At 51.1% G+C, this 15435-nt stretch overlaps 1 protein-coding gene across 1 annotated transcript in view; it reads left to right on the forward strand.

The window, feature by feature from the left end:
• SCN5A (sodium voltage-gated channel alpha subunit 5) overlaps positions 1-15435 on the forward strand; it is a 104360-nt gene that overhangs the window by 85454 nt on the left and 3471 nt on the right. Inside the window, 8 exon segments of the mRNA XM_006161350.2 lie at positions 473-595; positions 2957-3238; positions 4940-4993; positions 5536-5673; positions 6463-6567; positions 8391-8661; positions 15388-15432; position 15435. The exon segment at position 15435 is cut by the window's right edge and continues 3471 nt beyond it. Of these exon segments, the coding sequence (XP_006161412.1) occupies positions 473-595; positions 2957-3238; positions 4940-4993; positions 5536-5673; positions 6463-6567; positions 8391-8661; positions 15388-15432; position 15435 (1019 nt within the window).

A 15435-nucleotide genomic window follows, 5' to 3' on the forward strand; every position in this document is an offset into this window, starting at 1 on the left:
CGCCCGCGCCCAAAAAAAAAAACCCCCCAAAAAAAAAAAAAAAAAAACCAGGCCTCTCCATGGGGCTGAAAGGGACAGGCCCAAAACTCTGAAGCTCACTGGGGCCAACAGCCAGGTTGTATGTCCCTGCTCTGCCACACCAGCAGGTGGCTTGGGACCTCAGCCTTCTCCTCTGCAAACCGGATGCTGTGTTCCAGGTCGTGGGGCTAGTGGGGCTCTCACAGCACACATGTGAGGTGCACAGCAGGCCCTCGGTGAAGGTCTAACGTTAGGACACTCCGGGCGGGCACCCAGTGTCCCTAGGAAGCCTGGCCCAGGGCCTAACAGGCCTGTGAAGACACTCCTGCCCAGGAGCAATACAGATTGCACTGGGATGGGGGTGCCGCTGGCTCTCCCGCGCCCAGCCCGTCTCAGGCAGGCCTGGGGCCTCTGGAGCTGTCCGCACACTCCACCTCCACCTTGCCTCCCACAGGTCTCGCTCATCAGCCTGGTGGCCAACACCCTAGGCTTCGCCGAGATGGGCCCCATCAAGTCCCTGCGGACGCTGCGAGCTCTCCGCCCCCTGAGAGCCCTTTCACGGTTCGAGGGCATGAGGGTAAGCGGGGCTGCTGCCTTCTCCCCGGGGCCTGGGAGGCGGTCACATTGGGGACCTCTGGGCTCGCACTGACCAGGAGGCCCAGCCCGGAGCCGGGACTGTGGCCTCGGCTGACTCGGTAGGAGCATGGTCAGAATCTCCAGGAGGGACACCTCAAGGTGGAGAGCTGGAGACACACCGGGCTCTGCCTTCTGGCCTGCGAGCTCCGGCGAGGGCCAGGAGCTTGCTGGACAGGGAGAGGAGGCGAGAGTGCGGGGTTCTCGGCCAGGCTCAGCCCTGCTGGCACCTGCAGCCCCTCTGATGCTGCTCTGCAGTGCAGCCTCTGCGTGTGCCCACCTGCACCCCGCCTCCCGGCAGACATGGCTGCCTTCCCCCACCCGTGTCAGGGAGGCCGAGGGCACAGGGCACAGTGTGCAGGCTGAAAGGTCACGTGCTTACTAAACACCTTTGCACAGTTTTCCCAGGGCAGAGTCTGTACATTTTTTTTCTTCTAATTTTATTTATTTATTATTATTCAGTTTGAACTGCAAGAGACACACAGAGAGAGGGAGAGTGAGGTAGCGAGCTACCAAGCCTGGGATTTGAACCACAGTCGGCCATGTGGGAGTCCAGCACTTTAACCACCATGCCACCTGTCAGGCCTGTCTTCCCTTTTTATTTCAGTTGCCAGTGGGTGGGTACACTCACCAGAGAGAGTCAGAGAGACAGAGGAAGAGGGCATACGTACCCCCCCATGGGGTGTGGTCACATTGCAATCCCCATTCCTCCATTCCTCCACTCCTCCATCCTGTCAGGATTTGAAGCATGCACACACACACACACACACACACACACACACTGCATGTTTGTATACATTTTTCAAGTCACCACGTTTTACCCGAGAATATGAGTATATATGACAAAAATTTTTTGAGAGGTTTTCACTATAGGGTGCTCGCCAGAAAGACAGAGACAGAGAGACAGAAAGCGAGAAATCACCCCCCAGGGGGGATGGCCACACTGCAATCCCTTCTCCTCCATTTTCCTCTCGGGATCTTGGGCACACATGCACGCACACGTGCCTGGCGTAAGTTTAAGCCACCAGGCCCAGGACTCGAACCATAGTTGGCTACATGGGAGTCCAGCGACATAGCTATTACGCCATCTACTGGTCTCTAAAGGACAAATTTAACAGTCCACCAGGAAAAATGTCAGCTGTGATACCTGGCAAGGAGGCAAACACATGTGTATGTTCTGGGGTTGGTTTGGTTTTGGTTTTCTTTTCTCCTCTTTGCTTTTGTTAAAAACAAACACAGTTCTGTATGGCTTCAGAAGACACTGCTGTGTGGCTCTCGCTGACCCAGCAAGCACCATCACGCAGCTCACCCTTTGACTGATAACTTTGAGCCTTGCCTCACACTCCACATTTGTATACCGAGACTGCCTATTCCCTCCCCACTGAGGAAGCCAGCTGGCGTTCAATGTCTCTTTGGGAACAAGGACGTTGACTTTAGAGGGACGTGGAGAGACCGGGTCTCTGAAATGCCCAGGGCAAACTCCCTGATTCCACTCCACCCCTAGAAAGCCTGGTGCCTGTGAGAGCCGGCTTCCCACCCTGTTCCAGGCTCTGTGTGCCTGCTGGAGCCAGCACTCCATCCTGGCATTCGGGCCCTCTGGGCCACACCACTGCCCACACAAGCCTCACTCCCGTCTGGGTGGCAAGTTTGCTTCATGGGCAGCTGGGGACTGGGCTCCTGAAAGGGAGCCTACCTCTCCAAGGTGCAGGGAGTTTAGGGGGAGCACATGAGTTCCTGACTCCCTGGGTTTAGAGAGCACCTCACTGGGAAGCAAGGGGCTCAGAGTGTGCCTAGGCCACCTGCCCTCCAGCCTTCTCTTACCAGAGCCCCGGAGACCCTAGCACAGCCCCCTGCAGACGTACTGCCAGGAGATCCCATGGGTGTCCTTTAGGGGAGATCAACCAACCATCCCAGAAACAGACATCCTAAAATAGTCCAGACCTTTACCTCAGAGAATGTAAGGACTAGCAGGACTGATAACAGGCCCAGTCTTGGGGATACATTTTCCGAGGTTCTTGCCCATCAGCTAGCAGAGACCCCGTTGAATCAAGTTATGATGGTTGTTGATTTGGGGCAGAGCCAAGAAAGAAAGGGTGCATGTTCCAGAGATGCACCTGCCTTTAGGGTGCAAAGAAAAAGATGTCTACTGACTCTCACCCCCCCACACTCCCCACCAGGGCTTCCAGCCATGACCAAGGAGCTGCGCCACCCCCTGCAGCCACCGTAGCCAGAGTTCATAGGTAGAGGGAGGAGTGGGGTCTTGAAAAGCACCCCAGGAACTGAGCCTCTGTTCTGTCCACTTGAGGTGGTGGTCAATGCCCTGGTGGGCGCCATCCCTTCCATCATGAACGTCCTCCTCGTCTGCCTCATCTTCTGGCTCATCTTCAGCATCATGGGCGTGAACCTCTTCGCGGGGAAGTTTGGGAGGTGCATCAACCAGACCCAGGGAGACATGCCTTTGAACTACACCATCGTGAACAACAAGAGCGAGTGTGAGTCCTTCAACGTGACTGGTGAGCTGTACTGGACCAAGGTGAAAGTCAACTTTGACAACGTGGGGGCCGGGTACCTGGCCCTTCTGCAGGTGGTAAGTCCCAGAGAGAAGGGACTTCCTTCCTCCCCTAGCTCTCCAGCACACGCGCCTTCGCTCATACCGTGGGCAGGAGGGGGGTTAGTGGGGCCATGCTGCAACCTCACGGCAGGGCTCCCAGCGCCCAGAGGAGGCTGAGGACTCCCTGAGGGCTTGGCTTCCTGGGAAGTCCCCAGGTTGTCGGTTCTAGGGTAGATGCCACACTCCCCAAGGCGCATGGCATGGGTGCTAGGTCAGCACCAAACCCTAGCCAGTAGTTGAGTCGGCCTCTTCAGGTTATCACTTAGGCAGTATGGTGGCACAGGTCAAAAACAAAAAGGCCCATCAGGATGGCCCCCATGGTTCAAATCCCAGACCCAGCAACTTGTTTGAAAAACACATTAGCCTCATGTACGTGTGTGCCCTAAATCCTCACAGGAAGGAGAAGAGGTTGTGGTGTGACCACACCCCACTGCGAGGTCCTTTCTCCATCTCCCTCTCTCTGTCTCTGTCTCTCTCTGTGAGCACATGAACCCTCTGGCAATTAAAAAAATAATAATACAGAGCCAGCAGACGGCATGGTGGTTAAAGAGCTGGACTCCCACGTGGCCAACTGCAGTTCGAGTCCTGGACTGGCAGCTTGAAACTCACTGTGGGCACATAGGCACGCATGCCTAAAATCTCAAGAGGAGATGGGCCCAGCAGTTGGCGTAATGGCTATGTCACTGGACTCCCATGGAGTCAACCACTGTTCGAGTCCCGGACCCAGTGGCTTAAACTCACTCTGGGCGTGTGTGCGTGCGTGCCCAGGATCCCAAGAGGAGAATGGAGGAGAAGGGATTGCAGCGTGGCCATCCCCCCTGGGGAATGATTTCTTGCTTTCTGTCTCTCTGTCTCTCTCTGTCTTTTTGGTGAGTGCACACACACCCTATAGCAAAAACCTCTCCAAAAAAATCTCGAGAAGAATGGAGAAGGTACTGTGGCATGACCGTCCCCTCCCAAGGGGAGATTTCTCACTTTCCCTCTTTCTGTCTCTCTCCAGTGAGCGCACGTGCCCTATGGCAAAAAATTAAAAAAAAAAAAAAAAGCAATTTTTAAAACAAAAATAAAAGGCCATGGGCTACCCAGAGACTGAACTATTAGCAAAATGTAGGCTCTGGCCACCCCCTTTATAAAAGGTAGTGATCCCCCTTGTGTTGTCCCTGCCGTCTTTGAGTCATGAGATACGTGATATTTAAACACACACAGTGCTTCTAGAGTTCCCGTTGATTTTGTGGGTGTGGTGGCTTCAGTGATGAATGTCTTTAAATTAATCAACCATTAGCCTCGACAACCGAAAAGACAGAGTCTAAGCCATGCCTCTGTGTCCCTGATACCCACGATCAGGGCTCTGTGTCATCTGAGAATTTGAAATGGGCGTGGATCTGAAGGGCAGACTTCCTTCGGACCATGGGATTCTTAGCCTCAGTTAAGAAGCTTGTCTCCCATTGCAAGGCCTTCTCAGGGTGTCTTCTCCGCTGCTTCCTCTTCACCCTCAGTCCTATATAAGGCCTTTCCCCAACCGCCCAGCCATCTGGGTACGGCTGAAGGGTTGGGGCGGGCTGCTCGCTCCTGATAGGAGGCTCTTTTCTGGCCTCATCTATCCGAACAGGAGCCGGAAGTAGCTCAAGCCAAGGAGCGTTGCTGAATGATTGTCTTCCTCTTGTCTTTTCCTTCCAGGCAACGTTCAAAGGCTGGATGGACATCATGTATGCGGCCGTGGACTCCAGAGGGGTAGGTCGCCACCCTGGCCTGCCGCACATCAGCCACCTGAGGCCCCCAGCTGATGGCCACTAGGAACTCAGTGTCACACATGAAAGCCCACAGCACAAGAGCTCCTGGGTCCCCCTGGGGTCCAGCCTCCCAGGAATGTCCAGGCCTAGCCCTGGGACAAGGTTTTGTGATCCAAGCAATCCCCAAATTCTCCAAGGTCTTTGAAATTCAATTCACCACCATTTACTCAAATCTCACCCCAGGAGGATGAGGTGGAAGCAGCTGCAATGCAGAGCGAGGTTCTTCTCTGTCCTTGGGCTCCACTCGGTCACAGTGACAGCCTCCCAGCCACTGGGACTGAAGCTGCGTGCTGAGAGCGAGCCTGCCCGGAGCCCCACTCCTGGGTGTTCTCGCCTGCCATCACCCCCTCCTCTCACCTCTGCCCCCGACTGCCTCTGGCCTGGCACACACACACACACACACACACACACACACACACGCTCATCGCCTCCCTCCGGGGCTCCCTGCCTGTCTGACCCCGCTGTCTGGTCTCTCTGCACCAGTACGAAGAGCAGCCGCAGTGGGAGTACAACCTGTACATGTACATCTACTTCGTCGTCTTCATCATCTTCGGGTCTTTCTTCACCCTGAACCTTTTCATTGGTGTCATCATCGACAACTTCAACCAACAGAAGAAAAAGATACGTAGAGCACGGGCTCCCATCTAGGCAGGAAGGGCAGGCTGGGGCCAGGTACCCAGGGCTGAGCACGGGCTCCCATCTAAGCAGGAAGGGCAGGCTGGGGCCAGCTGCCCAGGGCTGAGCACGGGCTCCCATCTAGGCAGGAAGGGCAGGCTGGGACCAGGTACCCAGGGCTGAGCAGCCCTTGTGGCTCAGGGCCCCATGTCTCCTTTGCTGTGCGGGATAATCCTCTTGCTCCTGCTGGATTCAGGTGGGGAGAAGTGCATGTCTATGATACAACATCTGAAGCCTGTAAGGATGTAAGAAGGGGCTTGGGTGGGAAGCCCCGTGACTGCCCTAATCTCCCTGAGACATGAAGCTTCTGAGAGAGCCTGGGGTGAGGGTTGGACCTAATCACCTGACCCATGATCAGAGGTCATGGTGGGTGTGGGGGCTGTGCAAAGGCCCTGGGCCTTCCAGGAGCTCCCTCAGAAGGACTGTGATTGGGCAAACTAAGTGGGCACAGAGAAATAGAAAACCCTAGGCTGACTGAGCTGGGCACGGGTGGTGATCGGCATTAGATTTGCAGATCTCAAAGCCAGAGGTTTGTCAGGGTGAACAGGGAGGGGACCCTACAGAAGCAAGACTGGGGAGAATCTCTGGTTCAAGAAAAGGATGTACTTCCTGAGCCTGGGGAGGAAGCACAGAGGTGGCCAACTCTGAGCCCTCATCAAGAAGGCAGGATCCCTGTGCCCTCCATGTCAGAGCCTCCAAGAACCCCGAAATGAGGCTGGTGCTGTCTCTCTGCACTTAGGGGGCCAGGACATCTTCATGACGGAGGAGCAGAAGAAGTACTACAATGCCATGAAGAAGCTGGGTTCCAAGAAGCCCCAGAAGCCCATCCCACGGCCCCTGGTGAGCCAGGCATCCGATTTGGTGGGATGAGGAGGATCGGGGTGGGCCTGGGGAGGCTCTGTGACACCAGGCCAGCCAACAGGGCCTCTTCACAGCCATGCAGCCCAGCCCGAGGGCTACTCTCGGGTATCTGACCACACGCAGAGGTTTCGCCTCTTACTGATAATGAGGAAGATATGAGAAAAATATGGCACCCAGAGGACACTCCGACCCGCCCATTTGTCTCTGGGTGAGCCCATTCTCTCCTTCAATAACATGGGCTTGGGACCAGCAGATGACGTAACGGTTACATCACTGGACTCCCACGTAGTCGACCGTGGTTCCAGTCTGGGACCTGGCAGCTTAAAACTCAACGCCAGGTGCATGTGCGTGCATGCCCAAAATCCCGAGAGAAGAATGTAGGAGAAGGGATTATGACATGACCATCCCCCCCCCCAGGGGTTGATTTCTCGCTTTCTGTCTCTCTGGTGAGCACACTCCCCGTATTAAAAAGTTAATTATATAAATAAAATAAAATATAATTTTTTTTTTAATTGTAGGCTTTCCCCAGGGAGTGCAGGGCATCCTCACACTCCTCTGCTCCATCCGGAGCTTCATCCTTGGAACCCCCTGAGAGTCAGGCAGCTGTACTTCAGAGGGGTTAGGACCAGGAGGCTATGCTGGGTCCTCTTCTAGACTGACTCCTTCAGTCAGATCAAGCCATTCTCCAAAAGTGGGTATATATGTGCGAGGAGGTGAAGTAGTAACAGGATATGAAGGGTGATAGCGACCTTCGTCACTAGCCGTGGGTGGCAGCCCCAGTTTTTAAATCTGCCTTATCTTTTTTTTATTAATAGCCAAAAAAATTATTGACATATAATAACTGTGTATATTTGTGGAGTATAATGTGAGTGTCGAGTACAGGAATACAATATATAATGATTAAATCAGGGTAATTAGTATATTCAGCATTTCAACCATTTGTCATTACTTTGTGTTGGGAACAGACAAAATCCTCTTTTTTTAAATAATTATTTTTATTTTATTTATTCATTCATTTTTTTTTCTAATTCGATCAGAGAGACACAGAGAGAGAGAGACAGGGGGAGGGAAAGGGAGAAAGCAAGCCACCAGGGCCGAGATTCGAACCATAGTCGGCCATGTGGAGTCCAGCGCCCTTATCCACCAAGCCACCTGCCAGTCCCAAATTCCTCTTTTATAGTGGTTCTGAAATGTCCGCTCTCCAATTCATCGATTTCATCCGATTTTTTTCTATTCACTATGTTTTGTTCTTGGCTAATTTGTGTGTGTGTGTGTGTGTGCGTGCGTGCGTGTGTGCACATGTGCGCGTTTATATTTATAACTGTATCTCTTTCCCAAAATAATCGGGGCTGAGTTATAATTAAAGACATGTAGAATAAATAAAAATCAAATCTAGAAGAATGGAGAAAATATATTAATGTGAAGGCCGGTACAATGACTACGATTGAAGTTTAAACTTGACCTTGAGCCTTTAGATTGTGTGAGCAAAAGTAGCAGAATGATGTGTGCTGAGGAAAAGGTAGAAGGACTATCTCACCAGAGAACCATCAGGGAAGGCCTGACAGAGGAGGAAGCCTCAGGGCTGGACCTTGAAGCCTAGGGAGTGGTCTCAGCAGGGAGCCAGCTACCTCAACCTCCACGATGTCCTCGTCTACACTTGCTATGGCAGTGTGGTAGGAGCTTTGGACTCACCAGAGCAGGGAGCGGGAGGGTGGGTGGTGTGGGCTGAAAGGCAGCAACAGGGAACTTGCTAGTCTGTCTGAGGCTTCAGTTGAGCCCACCTATTTTGCCCCTCCTTTCAGAACAAGTATCAGGGCTTCATATTCGACATTGTGACCAAGCAGGCCTTCGACGTCACCATCATGTTTCTCATCTGCTTGAATATGGTGACCATGATGGTGGAGACAGATGACCAAAGCCCTGAGAAGGTCAACATCTTGGCTAAGATCAACCTACTCTTCGTGGCCATCTTCACAGGCGAGTGTATTGTCAAGATGGCCGCCCTGCGCCACTACTACTTCACCAACAGCTGGAATATTTTCGACTTCGTGGTTGTCATCCTCTCTATCGTGGGTGAGTATGCAAGTCACCTGAACAGATAGGCCCTTGTCAGGCCAGGCCTCTCCTCCACCCCTTGAGTCTTACTTAGTGCCGAGTTCATTTATTTCTCTGCAATCCTCACCCACCACCTTCTCTCTCACACACATGCACCTCCGGAGAGAACTTGTCTTGGAAGGTCCACTCAGGTCAGTCTGAAATAGGAACCAGTACCCACTCCTAGCATCACTGTCCAGGGGACCCTGGAACACAGTTCTCTCCCTGTTTGGAGAGCTTCAGGATGAGAAAGGGAGTGGGCACTGGGAAGACTTCCCTGCCCTCCCCAAGGAAAGCCTGCACTCTAAATGAAAGGAGAAAGAAGCTCACTCAGGGTGAGGTAAGTCCTCAGGGACCAGGAATAGGTGGCCCTCTAGTGTAGAAAGTAGCTCTGGATATTAAAGGTTCTGGAGTCTCAGCAGCCAGGCCTATGCCGGATTCTGTCAGACATCCCCTGCCTCATGCAGTTGACCTTATAAGTCAGCACCGAGGGAGGAAGAGCCTCCAGCTAGGGAGTAGCAGAGATAGGACCCTCACCCATGTCCATTGACCTCAGAGCCCACATTCTTTTTTCATATGACAGCTTTATTGAGCTATAATTCATATATCATAACATTTACAGAAAGTTCACATTCACGTTATACAGTTTAGTGGTCTTTAGTATACCCACTGAGCTGTGAAAGCGTCACCACTATCTCATTTTAGAACTTTTCCACCCTCAAAAGAAATTCTATCTTGGGACCAGTAGATAGTGGAGCCCTTACATCACTGGACTCCAGCAGTTCAAGTCCTGGACCCGGTGGCTTGGAAATCACACCGGGTGCGTGTGCATATGTGCCCGAGATCCTGGGAGGAGAATGGGGAGAAGGGATTGCGGTATAGCCATCCCCCAGGGGATGATGTCTCATTTTCCATCTCACTGTGTCTGTCTCTTTTTCTCTCCAGTAAGCACACACGCCCTAAGGCAAAATCCTCTTTAAAAAAAAAAGAAAAGAAAAGAAATAAATTCTGTCCACTTAGTAGTAACTCACCACTTACTATTTCCTTCAACCCCTCATAGTCACCAATCTAAAATGTGAAGGGACTGCAGAACTGTTTTCTAAAGTGGCTGCATCATTTTACATTCTCACCATCGATGCATTCCAGTTACTCCATATCCTTACAATTGTTATTGCCTGTATTGATTTTTTAGAGAAAATTTTGCTATAGAGTACAAAAATAAGCTTCTTGTTTGCAGGTAGTGGCTTGAATAAGTTATTTCACTTCTTGCTTCATTTTCTGGAAAATGAGGATAATGGTATCAGCCTACTTCCTAGAGAGGCCGAGAGAGACAGAGAGACAGAAAGTGAGAAATCGCCCCCTAGGGGCATGGCCACACCACAATCCCTTCTCCTCCATTCTCCTCTGAGGATCTTGCCTATGCACTCGCATGAGCCCAGCGTGACTTTCAAGTCTCTGAGTCCAGGACTTGAACCACAGTCAGCCACGTGGGAGTCTAATAATTAACCATTATGCAATCTGCTGGTCTCATTGTCTGTATTTTTTTTAATTGTAGCTCCCCTAGTGATATGAAGTGATATCTCATGGAGGTTTTGGTTTGTGTTTTTCTGATGACTAATGGCAATGCACACCTTTCCATATCTTTATTGGTTGCTTCTATAGCTTCCTTGGAGAACTCTATTCAAATCTTTTGTTCATTTTTTAACTGGGCTATTTATCTTTTTATTGTTGAGTTGTAAGAGTTCTTTATGTATTCTGCATACTACTCCTTTATCAGATACATGACTTGCAAATATGTTGTCCCCAGTCTGTGGATTTTTTCATTTCTTGCTATTATCTATTGAGGCACAAAAGGTTTTTGTTTCTTTGTTTGTCTGTTTTTAGAGAGAGATTTTTGCTGTAGAGTACATGCACTCTCTGGAGACAGAGAGACAAAGAGACAGAAAGCAAGGAATCACCAACCTGCGGGATATGGCCATGCTGCAATCCCTTCTCCTCCATTCTCCTCTCAGGATTCTGGGCATGCATACACATGCACCCAGCATGAGTTCCAAGCCTCCAGGTCCAGGACTTGAACCACGGTTGGCCATGTGGGAGTCCAGAGATGTAATCATCACACCATCTACTTATCCCCCTCCATTTAAAAAAAAAAAAAATTTTTGCTATAGGACACATGTATTCACTGGAGAAAAAAAAGAGAGAGGGAAAGTGAGAAAGCACCTTCCAGGGGTGATGGCTACACCGTAGGCCCTTCTCCATTCTCCTCTCTGGATTTTAGGTATGCATGCTCAGCATGTTTCTCAGACTTCCAGGTCCAGGACTCAAACCATGTATTTGGCCATGTGGGATCCAGCCACCTTAACCACCATGCCACTGACTGGCCCTGACGTTTTTCATTATAATAGAGTTTGATGTATTTATATGTTTGCCTTGGCAACTTGTGCTCAAAGCCCAAACATTGGACCCTACACCCATGGGGCTCTGCCTTGCCATGACTGTGACTTCCGTCTTTCTGTCACACACAGTGTCTGCCTCTGGGTGATTTCAAAGAGCAATGCAGGGGCTAAAGCAGTCCCCGCGGTCACTGTGGCGATGGGCCGATGATCAGAAGCATGGAGTAGGGTTGGGACTGCTCCGGGAGGTCCCCGGGGAGGGGAGAGAAGAGTGGAAGTAGAGTTGGAGGAAAGCTGTAGGGAATGCAGGATGTCAGCTGAGGGACAGTCTCAGAGGCTTTGGGAGGTGTCATGTGTACTTGAGGGTCACCTGCTAGTCTCAGTGCTTGGGCCATAGCAGAGAAATGTGGTTACGAGGTCAGCTTGGAGCCTGGGTGCCTCAGTCAGATCCTCAGCTCCTTGCTTCTCGGTAGCGGCGTGGGTATGTTACTTCATCTCTTGGTTCATTTTCTGGAAAACGAGGATGACGGGATCAGCCTCCTTCCAGGGTGATAAAAATCTGTCCAAAAAGACAGACAGAAAGGAGGACATGAAATGGTTCTAAAGTGCTCTGCTCGGTGCCCTGTCGGTAAACACTGGAAACAAGTCAGCCAGCAACGTCGTTAGTATATGAGGAGTCTAGGAAAGTCCTTTGGGCCCATGCGAGGCAAGTTTATTTCATCCTCCTAGAATTTGTGTTTGTGCTCCTTCAATTTCCAATCCAGGTAGTCACTAGAGATCCAGGAACCCTGGACAGGAAACAGAGTTGAGAGGCGGAGAGAAGACACTGGGGCCGTGGATGCTGTTGGAGCACTGGTTTCTGGGCCAGTATTTTTTGCCCTTCACTATGCACGTGTATTGTCTGGGTTTGTTAAAACACAATGGAGAGGAACCAGCAGTTAACGTAATGGCTATGTCGCTGGACTCCCACATAGTCGACCACTGTTCGAGTCCCGGACCCGGTGGCTTAAACTCACGCCGGGTGCGTGTGCATGCGTGCCCAAGATCCCAAGAGGAGAATGGAGGAGAAGGGATTGTGGTGTGGCCATACCCCCTGGGGGGGGTGGGGGTGATTTCTCCCTTTCTGTCTCTCTGTCTCTCTCTGTCTGTCTGGCGAGTGCACGCGCCCTATAGCAAAAACCTCTCTAAAAAAAGAAAGAAAAAAAACACAATGGAGAGATTATGCTTTTCTTTTCTTTTTCTTTTTCTTTTTCTTTTTTTTTTAAAGAGATATTTGCTAGGTGGCTAGAGAGACAAAACTAGAAATCACCCCCTGAGGGGATGGCCTCGCCATAATCCCGTCTCCATTTTCCTCCTGGGATTTTGGGCAGGCACACACACACATCCAGTGTGAATTTCAAGCTGCCGGTCCAGGACTTGAGCACTGGGCTATTTATCTTTTTATTGTTGAGTTGTAAGAGTTCTTTATGTATTCTGCATACTACTCCTTTATCAGATACATGACTTGCAAATATGTTGTCCCCAGTCTGTGGATTTTTTCATTTCTTGCTATTATCTATTGAGGCACAAAAGGTTTTTGTTTCTTTGTTTGTCTGTTTTTAGAGAGAGATTTTTGCTGTAGAGTACATGCACTCTCTGGAGACAGAGAGACAAAGAGACAGAAAGCAAGGAATCACCAACCTGCGGGATATGGCCATGCTGCAATCCCTTCTCCTCCATTCTCCTCTCAGGATTCTGGGCATGCATACACATGCACCCAGCATGAGTTCCAAGCCTCCAGGTCCAGGACTTGAACCACGGTTGGCCATGTGGGAGTCCAGAGATGTAATCATCACACCATCTACTTATCCCCCTCCATTTAAAAAAAAAAAAAATTTTTGCTATAGGACACATGTATTCACTGGAGAAAAAAAAGAGAGAGGGAAAGTGAGAAAGCACCTTCCAGGGGGGATGGCTACACCGTAGGCCCTTCTCCATTCTCCTCTCTGGATTTTAGGTATGCATGCTCAGCATGTTTCTCAGACTTCCAGGTCCAGGACTCAAACCATGTATTTGGCCATGTGGGATCCAGCCACCTTAACCACCATGCCACTGACTGGCCCTGACGTTTTTCATTATAATAGAGTTTGATGTATTTATATGTTTGCCTTGGCAACTTGTGCTCAAAGCCCAAACATTGGACCCTACACCCATGGGGCTCTGCCTTGCCATGACTGTGACTTCCGTCTTTCTGTCACACACAGTGTCTGCCTCTGGGTGATTTCAAAGAGCAATGCAGGGGCTAAAGCAGTCCCCGCGGTCACTGTGGCGATGGGCCGATGATCAGAAGCATGGAGTAGGGTTGGGACTGCTCCGGGAGGTCCCCGGGGAGGGGAGAGAAGAGTGGAAGTAGAGTTGGAGGAAAGCTGTAGGGAATGCAGGATGTCAGCTGAGGGACAGTCTCAGAGGCTTTGGGAGGTGTCATGTGTACTTGAGGGTCACCTGCTAGTCTCAGTGCTTGGGCCATAGCAGAGAAATGTGGTTACGAGGTCAGCTTGGAGCCTGGGTGCCTCAGTCAGATCCTCAGCTCCTTGCTTCTCGGTAGCGGCGTGGGTATGTTACTTCATCTCTTGGTTCATTTTCTGGAAAACGAGGATGACGGGATCAGCCTCCTTCCAGGGTGATAAAAATCTGTCCAAAAAGACAGACAGAAAGGAGGACATGAAATGGTTCTAAAGTGCTCTGCTCGGTGCCCTGTCGACGGTAAACACTGGAAACAAGTCAGCCAGCAACGTCGTTAGTATATGAGGAGTCTAGGAAAGTCCTTTGGGCCCATGCGAGGCAAGTTTATTTCATCCTCCTAGAATTTGTGTTTGTGCTCCTTCAATTTCCAATCCAGGTAGTCACTAGAGATCCAGGAACCCTGGACAGGAAACAGAGTTGAGAGGCGGAGAGAAGACACTGGGGCCGTGGATGCTGTTGGAGCACTGGTTTCTGGGCCAGTATTTTTTGCCCTTCACTATGCACGTGTATTGTCTGGGTTTGTTAAAACACAATGGAGAGGAACCAGCAGTTAACGTAATGGCTATGTCGCTGGACTCCCACATAGTCGACCACTGTTCGAGTCCCGGACCCGGTGGCTTAAACTCACGCCGGGTGCGTGTGCATGCGTGCCCAAGATCCCAAGAGGAGAATGGAGGAGAAGGGATTGTGGTGTGGCCATACCCCCTGGGGGGGGTGGGGGGGATTTCTCCCTTTCTGTCTCTCTGTCTCTCTCTGTCTGTCTGGCGAGTGCACGCGCCCTATAGCAAAAACCTCTCTAAAAAAAGAAAGAAAAAAAACACAATGGAGAGATTATGCTTTTCTTTTCTTTTTCTTTTTCTTTTTCTTTTTTTTTTAAAGAGATATTTGCTAGGTGGCTAGAGAGACAAAACTAGAAATCACCCCCTGAGGGGATGGCCTCGCCATAATCCCGTCTCCATTTTCCTCCTGGGATTTTGGGCAGGCACACACACACACCAATTGTGAATTTCAAGCTGCCGGTCCAGGACTTGAGCCACAGTGGTCGACCACATGGGAGTCCAGCACCTTAACCATTACACCACCTGCTGGCCTCATAGATTCTGCATTTCTGATAAGCAGCCAGGATATTGCAAGGGTGCTGGTCCTCAGACCATACTTTGAGCGGCAAGGCAAAAGCCCGAGTTGCTAACCAAGTCTCCTCTGGCCTCAGAACTCGGGATGTAGGGACCAGCAGTTGGTGTAATGGCTGTGTCGCTGGACTCCCACGTAGTCTACCATGGTTCGAGTCCCAGACCCGGTGGCTTAAACTCATGCCAGGTGCATGTACGTGCATGCTCAAGATCCCAAGAGGAGAATGGAGGAGAAGGGATTGCGGCTTGGCCATCCCCCCTGTTGGGGGGGGGGGTGATTTCTCGCTTTCTGTCTCTCTGTTCTCTGTCTTTCTGGAGAGCGCACACGCCCTATGGCAAAAACCTCTCCAAAAAAAAAAAAAGAACTCAGGATGTAGAGAGGGGCCCATAGCTCTGTTGCATGAGTATATCCTGAAGACTAAGTCTCGAAGGGCTGAGAAGGCACTTTGCAAGGGTGTGGGTCCTCGTCTTCTGGATCATACGTGCAGAGGTCTTGACTCCGAGCGGCAGGAGGAGACAGAGCCCTCTCACACCCAGGTGACCCAGTTCTCCTGGAAGAGCCTCCTCTCCCAGTTCCTTGCTGTGCTGAGAACCCTCTCACCCCGACACGCCCCAGATGGCGTGGGCTGGAGGGAGGGCAGGGCGTCCTCAGTGGCCACAGCCTCTGCTGTCTCCCACAGGCACCGTGCTCTCGGACATCATCCAGAAGTACTTCTTCTCCCCGACGC

This window comes from Tupaia chinensis, unplaced genomic scaffold (genome assembly GCF_000334495.1).
Source record: "Tupaia chinensis unplaced genomic scaffold, TupChi_1.0 Scaffold138441_1, whole genome shotgun sequence".
In the NCBI taxonomy this organism is placed as follows: domain Eukaryota; kingdom Metazoa; phylum Chordata; class Mammalia; order Scandentia; family Tupaiidae; genus Tupaia; species Tupaia belangeri.